General features: G+C 36.8%; 1 protein-coding gene across 1 annotated transcript in view; it reads right to left on the reverse strand.

Annotated features, from left to right (window-relative positions):
* Positions 1-1,893: 1,893 nt before the first annotated feature.
* Positions 1,894-12,681, reverse strand: part of EPS8L2 (EPS8 like 2) — a 90,796-nt gene continuing 80,008 nt past the window's right edge. Inside the window, exons 19-21 of the mRNA XM_039322033.1 lie at positions 11,700-11,883; positions 8,804-8,936; positions 1,894-6,119 (exon numbers count right to left, since the gene is read on the reverse strand). Of these exons, the coding sequence (XP_039177967.1) occupies positions 6,048-6,119; positions 8,804-8,936; positions 11,700-11,883 (389 nt within the window). The 3' untranslated portion in view covers positions 1,894-6,047. The remainder of the gene's footprint in view (positions 6,120-8,803; positions 8,937-11,699; positions 11,884-12,681) is intronic.

The raw sequence follows: 12,681 nt of genomic DNA on the forward strand, positions 1-12,681 counted from the left end.
TTTATGTCTAGAATTACATGAGGGGCAATATTTTCATTTCTTTTGTTCATGCTCTGCAGAGCTTAGGAGTGGGTATTTTACTGTCCTTGGTGCTCTTTCTGTCTTAGCATTGATGGTGATACCTAGTTGGGTAATGAAATGTCTGCAATCAAGCTCAGAGAGCACCAAGCACTCTACAGTTCAAGCCTGAGCTGTACATTTTCTCTTCTATTTAGTTTTGGCAGGAACTTTATTCACTTTGCCTCTCAGCTTTGTGTTCAAATTAGCCTCCTCTCACTCTCTCTAGAAGTTCGACCATTAATGTTTCCTAATAATTTTATATAGGTAGTCCTCAATTAGTGATCACAATTGGTACTGGCAAGTCAGCTGTCATGCAGTCACTGAGACTGCGACTGTGCTTAACTTTCTTACTGTAGCTTTCTTTTGCTTTTCCAGGTCTGCAAAAGTGGTAAATTTGAGGATTGGTTGCAAAGTTGCTTTTTCAATCACTGTCGTAACTATGAATGGTTGCTCTAGGAAGCAGTTGCTAAATGAGGACTACCTGTGCATACTCTTAAATAGGAATTGTTTTTTGGAGAAAATATTCCAGGCCAGACAAATGCACACAGCATGAATTAAATGTGGAAAAAATGGTAGGGCACTAAATGGTGTTCTTTGTGATCTTACATTAGAAACTGAGAAGAACCGATTAGTGATTAAACACTAATAGCTAGTTTGGAAAGGTATATTATGGTATAATCCTAATTAGTTATTTCTTTGCTACAATGTTAAAGCCAAAAAGAAAATCTCTAGCATATACTTCTGCTATGATAAAACACCCATGCATCATCACATACTGCTTGTCTAATGAATTTCTAACATAGTGTGGATTGGAGTACTCTGTTAATGGTTATCAGAGAAGACAGATTTTTTTCTATAGATTCAGTTTTAATTTTAACTGGAACACATGTAAAAAGAGTAGAAACAAAATTTATTGCTGTTTTTTTTTTGGGGGGGGGGGAAGAATTCTCTTAACTTGACATTCAAAATTCAGTTGAGCCCAGCAGGCATGTCTTCCTTCCTTCCTTCCTTCCTTCCTTCCTTCCTTCCTTCCTTCCTTCCTTCCTTCCTTCCTTCCTTCCTTCCTTCCTTCACTCATTCAGTATAGTTTTTTGTTGAAATTATCCAGTGTTCTTCCAACAGGATTACAACAGGGTATACGGTTGGCCAGAAAAAATAGAACAAATTGCAATTCTCTGTTACTTTGACCAAAATTTCAAATTGGGCAGCTACCTACTTCATATACAATATAAAGGCGAGAATAGCAATGTGCAAAGTGTTTTGATTTTGTGCCATTCTCAAGTTGAAATGCTCCATTTTGAATTCAAAACAGTTGTTTTGAGTGCAGAGCAACTGTTTTAAATCTACAGTTGATGCTTTTGGGCACTTTCAACAGTGTTTGCAGCCTGACATCATGTTTCTAACTCAAGACTTAAATGACCAAAACAATCTGTTTGAAATGTGAAACAAGCAGGGCATTTTGTTTCATATTCAAACATTTTGCACATTAGTATAGAAAATCATTTGTAAGACTTTAAATTTGGACTTGGAATAAAACCTAGCAATAAACTCAAAAGTTGAATAGAGAAGGTGGTCAATTACTTTGTAACACCACAGTGCTACAATTGCATAGTTTATCTCATGTATGGCATTTTTCAAGTTTTTGCCCTTCAGGTTATATGTCTTTCAGACTTTCTAGCCAACACAAAGCATTTTGACATCAATTCCTAACTATGATAATTGATCATGAATAAAAATAAGCTATAGGGCTGGGTCTTGTTCATATGTTAAGCAAATATATGCAGAAGGCTTTGCATATAGAATAACTACAATATTAAGTCAAAAGAGACAGCCTCCAGGTAGAACAGTGCTGGTAGATAGTTTTAATACGCAAGAGAGGACACATATTAAAAATCTAAATTTCCCATTTTTGGTTGAAATCATGCAAATTGTGCAATAAATGAAGCATAGGTACAGTTAAGCAAAGCATTAACATTTCCATTCATATTTTACATAAGGATACATTTTAAAATTAATATTAATTTTCAACCAATTTGCCATTTATAGTACATATAGACAAGTCAGCAACACTAATGAAAGCATCTTTGGTTAGCCATATCTTCAGAGATAAGTATATACTCAATTTGATATGCTTCAAATACTTCCAAATAAATCAAGACAAAGATTAGTTTCTCTACCGCAGTTTTCTGGGGCTGATGATGCAATTAGGATTGTGGTTGCTCCATTAATGTGATATAGGAGAGTCTTGCAACTACATCTGCCATAGAGTATGTTTGGCGGTCCTTCTCCAATGGCAGAGACGAAAGTGATTGCTCCAAATAGGAGGAGATTCAGTCTCCCACGCTTCCTATTGACTCCTGCAGAAAAGTATTATTTATACTCTAATGCAGTGGTTCTCAACCTGTGGGTCGGGACCCCATTTGGGGTCGAACGACCATTTCATGGGGGTCGCCAAACAAGGCTGTCCGCCATTTCCCCCCCCCTTTTCTTTGATCACGTCCCTGGCACCCGGTGATGTATAAGTGGTTGGGGGTCACCACAACATGGGGAACTGTATTATGGGGTCGCGGCATTAGAAAGGTTGAGAACCACTGCTCTAATGCCTTCAGATAGAGAAAAGTCAAACATGTCAGGACGGGCTGTGGATTTAGAGGATCCAAACCCCTTCTGTTCTGACATATCAGTAGAAAATATGAGCCAGAGAAATTATTTCACTTCAGTTAAGAGAAAAGATGTTTTCAGAGTTGTAAAAAGTCAAATGAAAGACAGGATAATGTCACTTCAGTCCTACCATAAACATACTGGTAGGCAATACACTGTTACTTTGATTTCTTCCTCTGTCCGGCAATTGTTCCTTAATGGTGATAATCATGTATCTTTAGTGAATTTAAATCTACAGTTATTAATGTATATTTAAAAGTGAGAACATAGCCATTTATTAGGAGTTCTCAATATCTATATTACTTTCTTTGGCTTTATTATTAATATTCCATATGATAAGCGGATATGCCTGCTCTATATCTGGTTTATAAGTAAGTGCATCTGCTGCTGCTTATATATTTGTCAGCTTCACATATAATACATATTTTTTTCTGATTTTAAAGTGTGATTAAATTATCTCTGCATCACTACCTTTAAAATATTTAATGTGATTATTTAGCAATATCTCCACAAAAGCTTTTTGTTTTCACCTTTGCTAAGAATCTTGTCTACATAGTTATGTACAGATAAGCCGTTGTGGCTAATGTACAAATAATAGTAGATAGACGCAGTGTTTCTCAACCTTGACCATTTTAAGGCATGTGGACTTCAACTCCCAGAATTCCACAGCCAGCACTAAGCAACTAAGTATGCATTCTTTAAAGGCTTGGTTTTGCAAATTTTTCCAGATATGCAGAATAATATACATTTTTTGGAATAAGTGATATATATACCAGACACAGTCCATGTTTACCAGTTTCTTCAAGATTTATATATTTTCAGACCCAAAATGTATGTAAATGAAGTTTTAGCAGCTAATGTCATATATACTGATTTGCAGTTTGAACGGAGTTGTGTTCACCAATACTGACTACAGCAATTGTCGTAAATCTGTAGTCCCACTTCAATTGCATATTTTTCAATTTTGAGTAAGTAGCTTTCCACTGGTGGTATAAGCAGCCAATTACATAATTTACACAGGAAAAAAAAGCAACTAGAATCATGACTGGTTTTGGATTTTGGCTTATGCCTAATTAAGCAAAGAGGACACTTTGCAAAAAGATAGAGGACAAAGCGGCACCTAAACCTTCGTATGGTCAACCTACTGAAAACATAGCCACCAAATGTAAGTTTTCAACCAACATGTTCTGGAATTTAAAAATTATAAAAAGATAATTAATCGTGTCTTGAGCACATAAGGTGCCATGTGCTCTATTCATATTTCATTTTCTCCCTCTCCATACGGCTCATACATTTAGCTTTTATGAAAGTTTATATTCATTAGAGGATTTCCTGGAATCAAAATAAATTGTCTCATGAACCACATACTGGGTATCCTTCCGCAGATTAAAGCAGATTACATAGTTTGAATGCATTTGGAATGTTAATAATCCCATCAGATTGGAATTATATGTTGGATTTTTCCTTGTATTTTGATTAATCATTATTCATTGGGTGATCCTGAAGCTTCCTATGAGTCAAAGAGTGCCCAAACCAAAAAAAAAAAAAAAGCTAATTTTGGCCTATCCCTAGGATTAAAAAGATTAAGTAAAAAAAACATCCTATGGCCATGCCAATCAGCAAAAGTGATTATATTTGTTTGGCTTTCATTTCAGTCCACTTTTTCCTTGATGAAATTGCCATATGTTACTGAGAATAGTTCCAGCCCTTCATTTTGAAGCTTGATCTGAATACAGGTTAGTGATAATGGATTAAAACAAAGAAACACACATAGATTTCCAAATGGTATTTCTTTGGATTACTCCTTTGGAAGAGTGTTTGGGAGACTTCTTGAATTTCCCTTTGGAGTGGAGAGCTCTAATCTTTGCCAACCTCTGTAAAAAAGTGAAAGCTTGCTTGTTAACACCTGAAGTCCAATATTATGGGAAATGGAAGCAGGGAATACCCCAAGAACACACAGGCTTTTGGGGGTGCCTGACATGCCCTAAACTGAATCTTGATCTACACCAGTTTTGGTGGAAAACAATTGCCTCCCTTTGGTTTAAAAGAGAGCAGGCATAAAAGAAAATGGGTCTGGGGAAGAAAAACAAATGAAATGCTGTTCTCTCTTCCATCTTGCTGGGTTTGCATTTGCAGATCTGCCAGAGAATCTACTGTCAGAGCCGTCTGTGAGCACTTCCCATCAGGCTCTGGTTCTAAACATGTGAATAAATATGTACAGGCTTGGATTGTAGAACTGCAGGTATTTTCTTATACTAATAAATGAGAAATATAAGTTTTTATATACGTGGGTATGGGACAGTTCCAATATGCACTCTTTTATATACCTTGACATTTTTTTTTCACAGGACAATATGAATATTGTAACTATTTAGATTTGCTGTTGAAATATCAGGGTTGCCTTATGTGATCACTTCAGGATCACAATAGAGGTACGTGGGGTCAAGCTTGGGCAAGAGCAGAGCATTCAAGTTGATTCAAGTCTTGAGTGTGGATGTGCACACGTGTGTGTATGCCTGTGTGTGTGCCTGTGTGTGTGTCTGCAAAGTCCATACAAAAACATATACAAAGAAACGAGTGTTCCTGCAAGCAAAGAATGCTATCACTTTCAATATGAATGAAGCAGCTAAACATTAAACTGGCATTGGATAAACCTGACTTCTTACAGTGCAAAGACCCTTTTTGATTGCATGGATATTTTTTTTAAAGCAGCTGGGGGGGGGGAAACAATAGTTCTAGGAAAAAAGCAGGCAAATTTAAACATCTTGCCTGCTAATGATAAGCTTTTGTATGTAGCAAAGATGATGCAGAAGATTCCCCACTACATGCTGGACACAGACTGTACTGAGTTTCGTACAAAACTAGCTGAGGATTTAGAAGCATGCAGGCTTCAAAGCACATGGCTTTGCTGGCTTATGACTAACGGTATTTCCAGCCAGTTCTGGATGCATTGATGGGCCACAGAGAAAACGTACTGCATAGATTGATTTGGTTGTTTTGCTTCAATCCAACTTTTGCTTAGAGCAGAATTCTGGTCATCCTCATGCTCTGAAATCATAGACGTAACATCATGTATAAAATATAGCAATATAAAAATATAATACTTCATTCAATACTACAGCTTCTTCCCAATGCATTGTCAAATTAGTGAGGGAGTTTAGTGTTCCCTTTGTCAACATTGCTGAAGGAACAGTTGGTCTGAATGGCAATGTACATTGATAGTCCCAACAGTCTCACTTGAAGAGTGCTCCGTTCTATTTTTTCCTCTTTTCCCTTTTTCCTGCAAGTAAATATATATGACTAGAGTTGAAATAAACCAAAATAATTTAAATAGAAGAATCAATCCTCTCTTGGCGTTGCTTCATGATTTGCTCAAGTTCTGACTTCTCTCTATTTTTCTGTAAGAAAAAAAAACATAATGAATTTTATTTTTAAAAAGTTACATAAGACAAATCACTTTAGTAATTTAGCATTTTCAAAAGTGAGTTCACTGCTATGGTTTCTTCTCTCAGATTTCTCAGAAGCAATTTGAGATGACTTTGCAATTTTCTTCTCTTGTGAACAAGAGAATCTCTCAATTTTAAACAAAGAATTATGGTCATGCTCTGATTTGACAGAGATTCAAAGCTATGTCCTGAGCTGCTGCAGTTCCTGCAGAAACCTAAAATCTTACTCCTATTCCTGCAAAAATGAAATAAATGTTGCACCCAACCACTGCAAAACCTTGATTCAAGGTGAGTATTTGTCTAAAAGTATACACATATATAATATCCTGGTGGATCCTATGAAGGAGAACTAAGAAAGGTACAAGCCATATTATTACTTAAAAGTTAGACCTGCAGTTTTACTACAGAAAAAAATCTTTTTTATTGATTTGACAATCCATGACAAAAGCACATGAACTATAAGAACTGCATATATAGAAAAGTCAATGATTGAGATTCAAAATAAACATAAAATGCAAATAAATTATCAGGATCACTAGACAACTAAATATCTAGCAGAAATAACTATTGCAACAATTTAGCAGCCCATCTGGAGAAATGTTGTAATCTGTCAGTTAAGATGAGGAAAATAATTTCCCCCTTTGATTAGCATGTATGTAATTAAGAGAGGTGTTATTAATTCAGCACTATGACATATACAAGGGCATTGCCAGGAGATAAATAAAATTGTTTCCTCTAATGAACTTGGACAAAATTGTTTTTGCAGAGAAATCTGTAGTCTTTTTCTTAACAAGTGGCAATCTTAGGCAAAGGTAAGGGATCTTTTGTGGGCCAGGCAAAGAATGCTTGCTAATCTTTTTAGTTTAAGAGAGCACAAGCCTGCAAAATACATTGTTGGAAGATGGTTTAATCCTATAAAATGACACTGCTGAGGAGCTGCTGTTTCAATTCAGGACCAAAAGCAATGGGTGGAAACTAATCAAGGAGAGAAGCAACCTAGAACTAAGGAGAAACTTCCTGATAGTGAGAACAATTAATCAGTGGAACAACCTGCCTCCAGAAGCAGTAAATGCTCCAACACTGGAAGTTTTTAAGACGAGACTGGACAGCCATTTGTCCGAAATGGTGTAGGATTTCCTGCCTGAGCAGGGGGTTGGACTAGATGACCTCAAAGGTCCCAACTTTATTATTATTATTATTATTAATAATAATAATATTCCGACCAAGTTCTCTGAGTCAAACAAAATAAAGACCTGATAGGCCAGAACCTTTCACAACAATTCCAGTCTTTTGTGTGAACATGCGGTTATCCTGCAAAATCAGAGAAACGGGGGTGCTATCAAAGAAGCATAAATTGGTCCAATATTTCAACCAGTAGTTTCATTTGGTCTCCAAAGAAATTAGCTCAAATTCTAGTCTCAGCATGGGGTAAGATAAAACCATGAGTTACTTCAAGCAAAGCCCTTAGAAATTTGGATTTGATTATCTTTATGGAGCTGGTACAAAAGAGTAACATCCATGCATCATACAGTAGATGATTAATGAACTTTGCTCTGAAATTTTTAATGGCACTACACATACTTATTATCTTTATATTAAGTGTGCTGCAGCTGCCAAAAAAGCCAACACAGTGTTAGGCTGCATTAACGGGGATAGAATCAAGATCACGTGGAGTGTTAATACCACTTTACAATGCCTTGGTAAGGCCACACTTTGAATACTGCATCCAGTTTTGATCACCACGATGTACAAAAGATGTTGAGACTCTAGAAAGAGTACAGAGAAGAGCAACAAAGATGATTAGGGGACCGGAGGCTAAAACATATAAAGAACGGTTGTTGGAATTGGGTATGTTTAGTTTAATGAAGAGAAGGACGAGGGGGGACATGATAGCAGTGTTCCAGTATCTCAGGGGCTGCCACAAAGAAGAGAGAATCGAGCTGCTTTCCAAAGCACCTGAAGGCAGGACAAGAAACAACGGATGGAAACTAACCAAAAAGAGAAGCAACTTAGAACTAAGGAGAAATTTCCTGACAATTAGAACAATTAATCAGTGGAGCAACCTGCCTCCAAAAGCTGTGAATGCTCCAACACTAGAAGTTTTTAAGAGACTGGACAGTCAGAATAAAATATAGGAATTATTGTTACATTACTTTTATTAACCCTATAAAATGCATTTCATTTAGAAGATATATTCAGTTCTTAAAGGTGACAAATTAATTTCTGCTCTGGCTGAAAGTATATGAACAATAAACTACCTCAACTATTTCTCTACCACAGATCCCTTTTAAAGACCTTTTGTGGCCACACACCATGGCCACAGGACCTCCAAAACTTAATTCAAGATTTAAATCATAACTTTTCTTCAAACCTTTGCAGATTCCCTATGACGACATCGTGGACCCCCAGGGGTCCATGGACCACAGGTTGAGAGCCACGGAACTAACTTATTAGCACAGCAATGAAATCTATTAGTCCATCTATAATACTTTAAAGCAGCATTTTTCCCCAGGATCATGAGATTTCTCTCAAAGTATTAACAGTCTTAAAAGATTAGGACTACACTATAATGTTACTACCCATCCTTTAAATTATGGATGTGAGATCATCAAAGGGTTGCTATTTTAGGAACTTACCTCTAGATAAGACTTTCGCACTGTGATTTTGCTAAATACCCGGGCACCTTCTTCTCCGCATACTTTTTTCAATTCTTCTTTGTTCAAGGAGAAAAGCTGTGCTCCTGTCAGTATGCCAAGATGCTCCACGGTTCTAAAAATATGTTAAGGAAAAAGCACTATTTAAAGAGGTACAAGGCCCTAGACCAGTGATGGCGAACCTTTTAGAGACTGAGTGCCCAAACTGCAACCCAAAACCCACTTACACATCGTCGAGTGCTGTGTGGGTGTGGCCCATTGGCTGGGTGTGGCCTATTGGGTGGGCATGGCTGCGGTGGTAACAGCAGACTGGGTGGGACTAAAAAGTTCAATCAATCAATTCCAACTTTGCAAGATTTTTTTTCCCGCGAGAAGTTGAAATTTACTGATTGAACCTTTTTTTTTTTGCACATGGCAGAGACCTAAAGTGAAAAGGTTTTATAAAATCCAGCTGAAGGCCTAGGACTGGGACGATGGCGCATGTGCCCACAGATAGGGCTCTGAGTGCCACCTCTGGCACTCGTGCCCTAGGTTCGCCACCACTGCATTAGACATTTGACACTTTTCATCATAGGCCAATAGTTTCTGAGGGAGAAAGGTATCCTAAATTTACAGAAGATTGCAATTAGTTCTATATCCTTGACATCTGCTTCAAAGGTTTCACTGAGAAAGGTCTGCATTCAGTCTTCATGAAATATAAGAAATTTGAAAAGTGGACCAGTTTCTTAAAACTGAACTGGAACTGGAACTATAAACTAAACTAAACTAAACACTAAACACTGAACCTAAACCTAAACTACAGTAATACATTTTTTAAACCTCTTTCAGAACTGATTGTTTTTGCCCCTTCCTCCTGCGCCATTTTGCGCAAGTATAAAAGATCCTTTACTGACATACATAAGTAGTGGACAAACTACTCAAAAGACCTAATCATCACTGTCATAGTTATGTAAACTTTAATCTAGGAGTAGTTATGAGGATAACAGAACAGCCATCTGATACCGCAAAGGCAGGTCCTGTCATTCTCCTTTTTAGCCAGGATAGAACTAAGCACAATAAAACTATCCCTCAGTGATCTGCAGATAATTTTTACATTATGATTCACTGGAAATCCTGCACTAATCAGTAGAACATCCAAATGTTTCATTGTAAGTAGGGATTATTTTGACTATTCTAAATTAAAAGTATATTTATATAATGCCCTTTACAGAAGAAAGTTCCTTTGAAACTGAAGAAGATGGTAATACATGTGCCCAGCAGCAGTAACACACTTTATTTTTTTTTAAAAAAACACACACATACATTGATTTGCATCTCCAGATGTCTCTCTACAATTATTTCTTAACATCTTTCTCAGGAGGGTAATCTTTAAACACTGATTATATGTGCTAGTCCCCTGAGGGCAAGCAATATTATGCAGAGCACAGAAAAGGAGTTACGAACTAGCAAGCACCTCAGAAAAAGCAAAGGAAATACAACTAAAATTACACAAACACCCTTCATCATACCTCTCTTTATCATTCGGTCCCTACAAACCTACTACAGGCTTCCTACACTGCTTTTTATTTATTTAAATGAAATCAGGATCACATCAACTTTCTCAGCCTTCTTCTTCCTCTCAATCCAATTACTCTTCCTTCATATATTGGCTTCGTAATTTGATCCTAGATCATACTATCTATATAGGATCAAATCACCTCAATGTACTTTCTTCATACTAGTCATCTAACTTTGTATTCCATCCACATTCATTAAACTCCATATAATCTTGAGCCCATCACTTGTTTTATCACACACATTCCATCTTACCACATTCAGCTTAACTTTTATATTTCTCCTGACATATCCAAACCTCACTGTCAAATAAAAAAGTAAGCAGAAACACTCACGTATGCACAGCTACAGTCACTTCTTTTGACAAATGTTCTTTTTAATAGAATACATACTACCCATCCATTTCCTAGTCTTTGAGAAACATTTAACTATGGTAGCTGCCAAACACGACATTTTTGGTCTTCAATATAGTTATTTCCAGATCTATAGCCCTATTGCATCAAGTTATGTTAAAAGATCTGTGGGTAGCTCTGCACTGCAAGTAAGTATAATTATTGCCTGGTATATGCAAGTGAAACATGTCTCCTCTGTATTAGAAACAGGAACAGCCAAGCTGCTCCATGAAAAGAAAAGATCCAAAATCCAGGTGTGCAATATCATTATTAGGACCAACTAAAAAGTCAAATCAGAATGTGTGCAAACTTTTCTATTTTCTAGATATCGTCAGGCTAAAAGAGAGGAAAAAATAGGGAGGACTTTATTTCTGCACTGTTGCCATCCTGTGTCACCTCAAGGCAAGATCTTACTGACAGCTGAGTTTTATTGGGGGGGGGGCTCAGTCAGGGCTTCATTATCCTAGGATGATGCTAAGTGTAATCTAATACCTCATGGCAAATCATGATAATTTGGGAGATTTTTTTTTCTCTTTTCCTTCCTCACCTCTTGGTTTTAAAGAATCTGAGAGGATGCTGGCTCATTGTTATGGCATTTAACTTACCCTGTTAAAAATGTTGACAATATTTAAATTTTGATCTTTTAAATTTTGTTTCAAGGGCGAACCAAGATTTGAGGGACATATAATATGAAATGCAAATAGGTTTTTATGCATTTTCTCCTGTTCTCTATTATGCAAGAAACCTAATCTAACCTTTTTTTTAATCCTGCTATCCCAATCACTTCACATTATCTGAAACAAAAATGGATCTGTTGCCCTACAGATGCATTAGACTTACTTCCATTATCCTTAGCCTACAGTTATAGGGAAAGGAAGGGAGAATGGCAAGAAATTAAAAAAGAAAACATCTGAAAAAGAAGAGCCACTTACCCTTTGCTGAATGAATTTGCTTCCAGCCAAACTCTGACTTCCTCAGCATTGGATTCAAAGGTTAAGGGCACAAGAACCGGCTGGGTCTTCTCTACTCTGAAATTCCTTTGAGGTTGTTGGATTTTTGTATTTGTGATCTTTTTCAGCAATTCATCATTGACCTCGTCCATGTGATGGATTAATTCTAAAAAAAGAAATTGAGGAAAAATTATGCAAGTTCAGAACAGGCATCAGGGCTATCAATCATTTAAAGCAATTTTTGTTACAGAAAGTCTCTTCCTCAATTATTTGATTATATTTAAGTTACATATAAAAGCACATTTCATTTCCAGCTACAGGTAGTCTTCGACTTATTGATTTAGTGGCTATTCAAAGCTACAACGGCACTGAAAAAAAGCGACTTATGACTGTTTGTCACACTTAATGACCAATGCAGCATTGCCATGGCCATTTGATCAAACTTTGGTCGCTGGGCAACTTGCATGTATTTATGTCGATTTGACTGTCCCAGGGACACCTGATCTCCTTTTGTGACTTTCTGATCAGCAAAGTCAATGGGGAGCCAGATTCACTTAACTACCATGTTACTGACTTAGCAACTGCAGTGATTCACTTAAGAACTGCGGCAAAAAAGGTCATAAAATGGGGGGAAACTCACTCAACAACTGTCTCTCTTAGCAGCATGAATTTTGGGCTTGATTGTCGTAAATGGAGGGCACAGCCCAAAATTTTCTTCCAAAGAGAAGTGTGCTCTTAAGTTTCTTCCATGGAACTTACATTTCCCATGAAAACCTTTACAGTTAATGGTCAACCACTGAATCTACAAGCATCAAATTGAAATCTTATTTTATACTTACTGTATGTATTTGGGAGTAAGCCTTCAAAGTAATTGGAATATATTTCCAAGTAGACATATAGTACATTGAATTTTATTCCACATGCATTAAATTTGCAAGCCTACTATTGAGAACATTAAAATATA

The sequence above is a fragment of the Crotalus tigris genome, unplaced genomic scaffold (assembly GCF_016545835.1).
Source record: "Crotalus tigris isolate CLP2741 ecotype Arizona unplaced genomic scaffold, ASM1654583v1 scf7180000023830.6690815, whole genome shotgun sequence".
In the NCBI taxonomy this organism is placed as follows: Eukaryota; Metazoa; Chordata; class Lepidosauria; order Squamata; family Viperidae; genus Crotalus; species Crotalus tigris.